Consider the following 8,653-nt stretch of genomic DNA (forward strand, 5'->3'; position numbering starts at 1 on the left):
ACCCTCCTCAACCCACGGCTTGCTCACCTTCAACCCTTAGATGTGCCGATGCCTTATGCTGACCAACTTGGAATCTGATGGCTCCACTGTCTTCTGGGGTCACCTTCCTCAGCACCAAAGTGTGAACGTTCCCTCCMACTCTGATCTCYGTCAGTTCGTTGCTCTGCAGGCGAAGGTCCCCCAGGAACCACTGGCTCTCCTCACTTGTMTCTCGTGACAGCTTGCATTCAAACACTGCATCTTCTCCTTCCTGAGCAGTCACGTCCTTCATTTTCTCCACAATGCTTACTTCGGGTTCTTTAGGGAAAGGTCAAGAGAGGTTGATAAAGGCTTTCCAAGGTGGCTTTTTGCTTTCCTGGAATGATTACTTTGCTATGCTCCTTCTTGATCATTCTTGACTGCAGTGTTTGACAGAACCAACATCCACAAAGAACTACACACAGTATATACATTCATGCCTAATTTGTAATGATGGATACTTACAGATGCATTGTGTGTGTGTGTGTGTATTTGCACGCACACACTAAACACATACACATTATATGTAGCATATTCCATTATATGTGATACTATAACATACACATGCTATATTACATTGTGTGCACCTAGAAGAAATATGTAATACACAACACCTACAGGCAATATATGTATTATGGAAACATCATCAGAATACAGTGGGTGATATAAATACTAGATCAGAGAGCTATTGGCATTCATCAGAATGCAGTGGGTGATATAAATACTAAATTAGAGAATTATTGACTTGAGTTCTAACTCTTATGTCTCTCTAGGTGTTAATTTACTTAATCATGTGTCACTCTCATGGTAGCAAACACTGTTCAGCCCTTCCCCATTTGAATCCTCACCTTTCACAGTAACAGACGCACAGGTTTGTTGGTCCCCAGTGTCGCACAGGTAGTCTCCAGCATCAGCTTGCCTCAAGTTGTGAATCGTCAGCTCAGCTACAGAACCCTTCTGGCACATGATATATTTGTCACTTGGTCTCAGCACCGTCCCAGCCTTCTTCCACTTCACAGTGGCTTTTGGTTTTGAGATTTCACAGCTCAGAGTGATAGTATCTCCTTCTTCTGCTTGCTTGTTCTGGAGTGGTTTTGTAAAGATCACTGGCGAAACTACACCAAGACAATCAAAGAAATATTTTTAAGTTTTATTAGTGACTCTGTCTCACCAATTCATTTATAAGAATTTGATCCTGCTTCATAGTTTCACTCTAATTTGCTGTTTTCCATCCCTGATTCCGAATTTATCAATAATTTTTTGCACAGAATGGTAATTTTTGTCCATACCAGGAGAATTAATTTGCTACCATCTTTAGTATCAGTAAACAGAAAGGCTGCTAAAGTCCTAACCTCTTGGTCAGGACTCCTAACCTCACTAACCTCTTGGCATTGCATACCCTGAGCATTTCTAGAAACAAGTTCCATTTTATGCAGGAACCACACAGAACACTGAATTGTATCTCCAAATGGATCAGCCATTTGGAGAATCAGAAGGCAGAACTCAAAAGCCTGTACCTGATATTTTAATTCTTGAGTATTTGGTCCTGCAGAAGTATCATTACACAATATTTGCAGGGAGTATGGGGTATGGAGAAATGCAGGCTTGGCAGACAAACTTTGAAAAGACCTTGTCTGTCAGACTGCATCAAAGTTGACTAGGAAATGATCATCACAGAATTTGACCATCTCTCTGTCACCAAGTCTTTGATATGTACATTATGGAAAATTTAAACCAACATAAAGCTATGAAAAAGGTGAAGTGGGAGCCTTTTGTCACCTTTCACTGCTAAGGATGCCATAGTTTGTTCATCGCCAGAATCACAGATGTAGTCCCCAGCATCCTTCAGCTGTAGGTCATGGATGAGCAGCTCTACAATAGAGCCCATCTGCTTCATTTCATATTTGTTGCTCGCTTGGAGTAAGACTGACCCCTTTTTCCATCTCACTGGTGCATCGTGTTTTGAGAGCTCAGCATGGAGGGTTACAGTAGAGCCTTCTTTGGCTTCCTTGTTTTGGAGCTTCTTTACAAAGACTGCTGGGATGGCTGGGACCACACATAAGAGACACAAAAACACCCATAAATAGAGACAAAAAGGACCAACATGGTCAATTCAGCTGCTTATAGTACAAATATCCAGGCACTGCTAAATTCTGGAGCTTTTGTGAGAGGACTCATGTACAGACCCTTCATGCGAGGGCCACCACTGGACAGTTCTAAAGGTAGCATTTCATATTAACTTGATGGCCCTGAGTTACATTAATCATCTTTTATCTCAGGCAAAGATGACATAATGGCATACTGAAGTAGATATGCCGACATGTGACAGCTATTTTTAATAGTCTAGACACTGGAAGTACTTTGGTGACACACTTCTCAACTGTAGGCATGTGTCATGGTAAGTTTGAGCAGTTGAGTCTGGAGCACCATTTGCCCAGATGGGACTGCAGCTCAGAAGACAGAGATGGACAGAAATCAAAATTGCCTGTCTGGTCATTCAGACAGAAGCCCCATAAGTTTACAAGTGAGGAAGCAGTTATTACTCTTGCATCTCTCCATGTTCATTGCTTACAACACTTCCTAGAGGATTTAAAATAACTTTTGAAAGTTATTTTAAAGTTTGCGTAACTTTTTGAAAGTTATTTTAAAGGATCCATAAAGTCTGGATCCTCAGCTGCCATAGGCCAGGAAAGTTCATCTCAAGTCAAGGATGGGAGATAACATCCACTTGCTGGTACTAAGCTATGAAAATGGAATAAGTCTTTCTTAAAACAAAACAACTTAACAGTTAAACTGGCTGTTGCTTGCTGCTTTCAAAAAAGAATTGTTCTTGCTTAGTACTTATTATTTGCAGTTATGGGCTCTCAGTGAACACAGTGATCATTTACTAGAATTTCAGACTTGCATAGATGGCATTCACATCAGATGCTGTCATTTTACTAAAGTGGGCATTAGGGTTGATTTACCTCAACAGATACAGACATCTACATGATGAGATATCTAGCCAAGGGGTACTCATTGCAGAGCCCCTTTAATAGCCAGTAGTGATTCTACAGTTATTCAAACAGATCATTCTTGATCTATTATTAATGGAGCTAGAAGTAGAGAGACATGCCCTTGTAGCACTAACCAGTGCAATACTTCAAGTATCTATAATAAGTTCTAGCATTTCATTTGTTTTGCAGGGAAATTCTCATTGCCTCTGGGATCACAGGAAGGTTCCCATTCACTTCCATTAGATCTGGGGCTTGCCCTCAAGCTTTACTGAGATATGCTATGGAAAGAAAATACTCAGTCCCCAGAATCACTTTGATCTCATTACCTTTCACAATGAGAGAGGCCTTGGAGATTAGTCCAGAGGCAGTGAAAATGACTTCTCCAGCATCAGCAAGAGTCGCACCTTTGATATTGAGTACGTATTTCCGACCTGTGCTAAATATTTCAAATTGTCCAGCATTTTCCACTTTGTTTCCATTCAGTGTCCAGTGGAATCCATCAACGCTTTCACGGGATAAAATACACTCAAAAGTGCAATCTTCTCCCTCCTGGATTTCAGCATTCTTCAAACGTTTGGTTATGCTAATGTCTAAATCTGGAAGCAAAACGTAAGTTAATACAGTGCTTATAATGAGAAAAGGCTTTATAGACTGATATAAGTAGGAGTATTAGCATTTTTAGCTCATCTGGCTCATTTATATACAGGTTTTGGAGGACAACACTGCATTCCTTACTGATATATTTGACACAGGGAGAATTTTGCTGACATTTTCCCCTCAGAGTCACCACAAGACTATAGAAACAGGACTGTGTGAATCTTTGTCTTCACTCTGGAATGACTGGTGTGAAAAAGAGCCTGCCCTGGGGATCAGAGTCAAGATTCAACACACTAGAGAGGGAAAAAACCATCAGACACCGTAAGCCTTTGAGGTGCTCTCTGAAACAAAGGCTTTTAAACCATGATTATGTGACAAATGGGATGTTTGTTATTTTCTCACCAGCCAATCCATCCTAGTGTTCAAAAGGGACTGAAATTCAAGATGTGCTTCACTGACAAACAGGAATTGGAATCCTTCAATGCTCCCCTCTTTCCAACAGGCAGCCACAAGTATTAAAGGGATTAAAGGACAGGGGGGAATATAGTATTCTTTAACAGACCATGTTCTAGTGTTCATTTTGTCACAGCTGGCTGAATTAATGGCGGAACCATGTGAAATACAAAGTTCTCTTAAGAAACTGTTAGCTCTTCTTCTCAGAATTTCTCCATTTTAGGGTATTCGGAAAGGAAACAGCTGGAATGTGCCTGATATATCCAATGACTTTCATTAAAACATCATAAAGACACTTGTAAAAGAAGAGTAATGAGGGTTGTTCAGATGTCACGCTGTTGTGTAACAAATTTTCCCATCACTAGTGTATAGTGGAGGTCCTGGAGGCTCATGGAGAGGTAGGTGCAAGACAAAGTCACCAAGACCATACATATTCCTCACACCCTTTAACTGGCCAGTGCTGTCTACAGTACTTACTCTGAATGTTGATCTTTGGCTTAGCAACATCAGTGCCAGTATCAGACGTGCCTGTATCTGTCTTTTCAAGATCATGGATCTTCCCAGCCTGCTCATCTTTGTTGCCAGAAGTGAGTTCCGCATCATCCTTTTTCCGATCAGCTTTGACCTTTTCTTTGGAGACTGCACACTCTGGTTTAGTCACACCTCGTTCCTCACCAGCAGCTTTGCCTAAGGAATTCACAGAGAGAGTAGGATTCTCTGAAGGTTAATAGGAGAAAAATATAGAACCATCAGGATATCTGAGATGTTTCAGCTGCTACCAGGCATTTTAAAAGGACTTAAACTCACCTAAGCAGATGAAATCAATACGGAACCTCTTATGCCTCATGATTTAAATAAGTTTGGGGAAAAACAGAATTCATTAATGAATTGTAGAGTTCACTATATTAACTATATAACTAACTAAATAATTTTTGCTCCTCTTAAGGAGCAAACTCTTTAAGACATTTCTGCCTTGATTTTTACGGAGATTTGATTTTTGAGGTGTTAATAAACTTACAAACTTTATTTTTTTAATGCTATGATTTGGAATATTATTTTAAAAAAAAAAAAGTCAACCAAAGTCAATTCACTGCTACCTGAGTTACTTCTTTTGTCTTTAATTTTATGGTGACTCAGCTAGTCTTAGCTCAAGAGATCGGAAAAATCTGACATATCTAACTCATCGTTTAATCTAACCCCTTCATGAGACACTGTCATCTCAAATAGTGAATTAGACAACGTTTACAGCAACCAACTGGGAACTAAGCAGTTGGTCCAAATATACAGTATACATACATTTGCAAGACCTCAAGAAGTGCAGCAAGCACATTAAACACTAAGACTAAAAAATAATTTTTTAGGAGGGATCCCTCAGAATGTAGTTCAGACTAGGACATATTACCTCTTACAAGCAGGTTTGCTGTGGATTTTGATTTGCCAATTGAAAACTGAACAGGGCCTGTCATATCCGCAGAGGTTTTGAGCAGGACCAGGTAGTGGATGGTGTCTTCTTGGTACATGATAATGTTGCTGCTAGCCTGCAAGACTTTTCCACGTAGAAACCATTTGGGGGGTTTCACAGATGGAATGGATATCTCACATTCAAATCTGACTTCTTCAGGCTCAGTCACCTCCTCATCACACAATTCCCTTACAATATTAATGGATTGCTCTGGATGAAGGAGGGAACAAGAGAAAAATGGCATTCAGGACTCTTTCTTCATCATCCTGCACATTCATATCATCTTTACTGCACTTGAATACTGCACTTATTGCTTCAGTAAGCCTTAAAAGTAAGTCCTTTTTATATAAAGAAACACATACATACACATATTAGATTGCAAGGCTATGATACAGCATTGAGAAAATCTAGATCCTCCATTCTATTTGGACACCACCTTCCTATCCTCATATCAATCACAAGGTATTAGAAAATGGAAGAGAAATTTCACTTAAATGTGGATACTGGAAACAAGAAAGTCACTGGCTACCTACAGTAAAATTTCTCAGAAAACAATTTTTCTCCAGGATATCTGGTAAAGTTCTATGGAACAGGAACATCATTACTTTTCTTAGGTACTATATATATACATTTTTCAGGATGTTCCTCATATTTCTAAAAGGAACAAATGCCAACGGACTTCAGAAAATAAAACCACCACCCTAATTACTTTTTAGGTTAATGAGAAAGGCTTTCTGGACCAGTGCAGTTTTTTTTTCCAATGTATCCTAAAGGGAAAAAAAAATTACTACCTTCAACAAAGAAATGAGCACTGCTTTTGTCATCAAAGGCATCACAAGTGTATGTGTCCTCATCTTCATAATCTGCATCATTGATGATGAGTTTGCGATAGACACCATCGCTCACAATTTCGTATTTGTCACTAGGGTGAATTTCAACATCTTTCTTATACCATCTCACTTCAGCATTTGCTCGAGACACTTGGCACTCTAGGAATCCACGGTGCTTTACAAGAGCAATCTTATCTCGTAAAGGCTTGACAATCTTTACTGGAAGCTCTAAAAGAAATCAGAAAATATGCAATAATCAGTGCAGCTGTGCTGAAGGCCACAAATTGAGAAGTCATTAGCGATATTTCTTTCCTGGTCGGTTATTTGGATGATGGCAGGAATCCCCAGTATCTCAAGCACAGAAAGTAAAGAGTTCATGAAAGGAAGTCATCTCTATTTTACCATTTGCAGGGCTGAAGTGCAGAGACACAAAGGAGTATATTCAACATTATATAGAGCACTGCTGCAGGAAAGCGAAGGGCTGATCTCAGATCCCGTGAGCTCTTCTTCAGGGTATTAATTTAAAACTGTTCTCATTTTTTTTTTTTAATCATGCTATCTTAATTAAACACACAAAAAAATGCAGGATTCTATATAAACAGAAAAACAAAAAAAGCCAGAGAAATTCAAACTACAGTGCTTTCTCTCAGAATTTAAACATGACTCATAATTCTAAAGGTAGAAAAACACCATCAGTTGAAGGAAAGCTCCAACAGTGAGGCTGATACTTCATGCACAGAAAGATCAATAAGAGTTTTTCTTTCCCTGAAAGCTCTAAGTGGTGTTCAATTTTCTTTCTGTTAACAGTGATAGAAATTGCTTAGGTTGTAAGAAGAGCCCATTTAGGTACTATTGTCTTTAGAAGTATAGTTACCTTTTACTGTAAGGCGGGCATGAGATTCTGCCTTTTCTGCTACAAACTTGATCTCTGCGGCGTCTTCCATCTTGGCACGCGAGTAGGTCAGCGAGTAGGTCTTTCCTGAGAACAGAAACACAACCACATGCATCCTCTGCAAAAACAGCCCCATCTTCTGAGGCTCTTGCTTTTCCTTTTCTCACACTATTTATTTATTTATTTTTTCTCTCTTGGGTAAATCCATCTGCCTTCTGCAGTGATTTGCAAGCCATTGAACAGAAGAAAGGCCCACTCAATGGACGAACTGGCTCCAAAGCTCAATCCTAGGTAACTGCTCACTACCTGCTTAGGAGCTAATCTCACTAATTCCCTGTTCCCTGTTTGCAGCCAAGGATAGTGGGATATTGTTAGATGTCCCTTCATTAAATCCCCCACTATGCCTCAGTTCCAGCCTAGCTGCAGCCCAAAAACATAGGACAACTCTCAATGGGACTCTCCTAACTGGATTTTGAAGGTCCGACCTTTTTGCTTACCATCCAATAACCTCCAATACCAAATCTTCCTTGTGTTTTCTTTCCAGCACCCGCCCCAAACCCCTCCACTCAAAAATGCCTCCATTTCACACCCTACCATCTTGACGCATTGTAATATTGTCAGAAGCCTTCAGCTTGTTGTCATCTTTGTACCACTGGGTTTGGACCTCATCATGGGAAATCTCGCAGACGAAAGAGGCACTCTCGTATTCATTCACTTCCACATCTTCCAGTGGTTTAATAATCTTGATATCCCGGGCTGTGAAATAGCGGCAAATATTTACTGTAACGTGCTCATAACTGAGTGCACTATGTTCACCTTTTGAATATTTGCTTGGAAAAAATCAATAACAACTCATAGTTTATTCAAAAACAATTTCCCTTCTTAAATGGTTTCCCTCTTCAGCACATTAAATATACTTTACCCATTTTACCCTTGAATCTACAAGTAGAATTACCAACTACAATGGAGCACTGCAAGAGGATTTTGAGGATGTCAGAATTTACAGGGTTTTTAAATTAAATTCACAGGTGATAATCACTAAACACAAGTCTCCAACCTTTGGTGTTACTATAAGCATTATGCTTTCTCCTAGGCATCTATTATGGGCCACTGTTGAGAATTGTTTGCTGGGTGGTTGATTGAAGGTGCTTGTTCTGTTCATCTTAAAAATAGCATCTGCACTTTTCATATGGCACAGGGGCAAATAACTGGATGTGGGTCTTAAAGCAGCTCAGGGAGGTTTTAGCACCATTGCTTTGCAGTTTTGCAACAGCTTTGAGAAGCCATCAAAAACATTCTGGTGAATGAGCTTTTCCAAGTTATGCTACTGTAGCATACTCGCCATACAGGAAAAAAACAAAAAAAGGGAGGGAGGGAGGAGGGAAGGGAGGGAAGGGAGGGAGGA

The 8,653-nt window shown here is 39.8% G+C and overlaps 1 protein-coding gene across 1 annotated transcript in view; it reads right to left on the reverse strand.

Annotated features, from left to right (window-relative positions):
* The window catches only part of OBSCN (obscurin, cytoskeletal calmodulin and titin-interacting RhoGEF), a 129,766-nt gene that overhangs the window by 74,047 nt on the left and 47,066 nt on the right, over nt 1-8,653 (reverse strand). Inside the window, exons 18-26 of the mRNA XM_026046171.1 lie at nt 7,838-8,004; nt 7,231-7,330; nt 6,318-6,584; nt 5,467-5,736; nt 4,542-4,751; nt 3,341-3,610; nt 1,798-2,064; nt 867-1,133; nt 28-297 (exon numbers count right to left, since the gene is read on the reverse strand). Coding sequence (XP_025901956.1) covers nt 28-297; nt 867-1,133; nt 1,798-2,064; nt 3,341-3,610; nt 4,542-4,751; nt 5,467-5,736; nt 6,318-6,584; nt 7,231-7,330; nt 7,838-8,004 — 2,088 coding nt within the window. The remainder of the gene's footprint in view (nt 1-27; nt 298-866; nt 1,134-1,797; nt 2,065-3,340; nt 3,611-4,541; nt 4,752-5,466; nt 5,737-6,317; nt 6,585-7,230; nt 7,331-7,837; nt 8,005-8,653) is intronic.

The sequence above is a fragment of the Nothoprocta perdicaria genome, unplaced genomic scaffold (genome assembly GCF_003342845.1).
Source record: "Nothoprocta perdicaria isolate Ctin4 unplaced genomic scaffold, notPer1 scaffold_424, whole genome shotgun sequence".
Classification (NCBI taxonomy): Eukaryota; Metazoa; Chordata; class Aves; order Tinamiformes; family Tinamidae; genus Nothoprocta; species Nothoprocta perdicaria.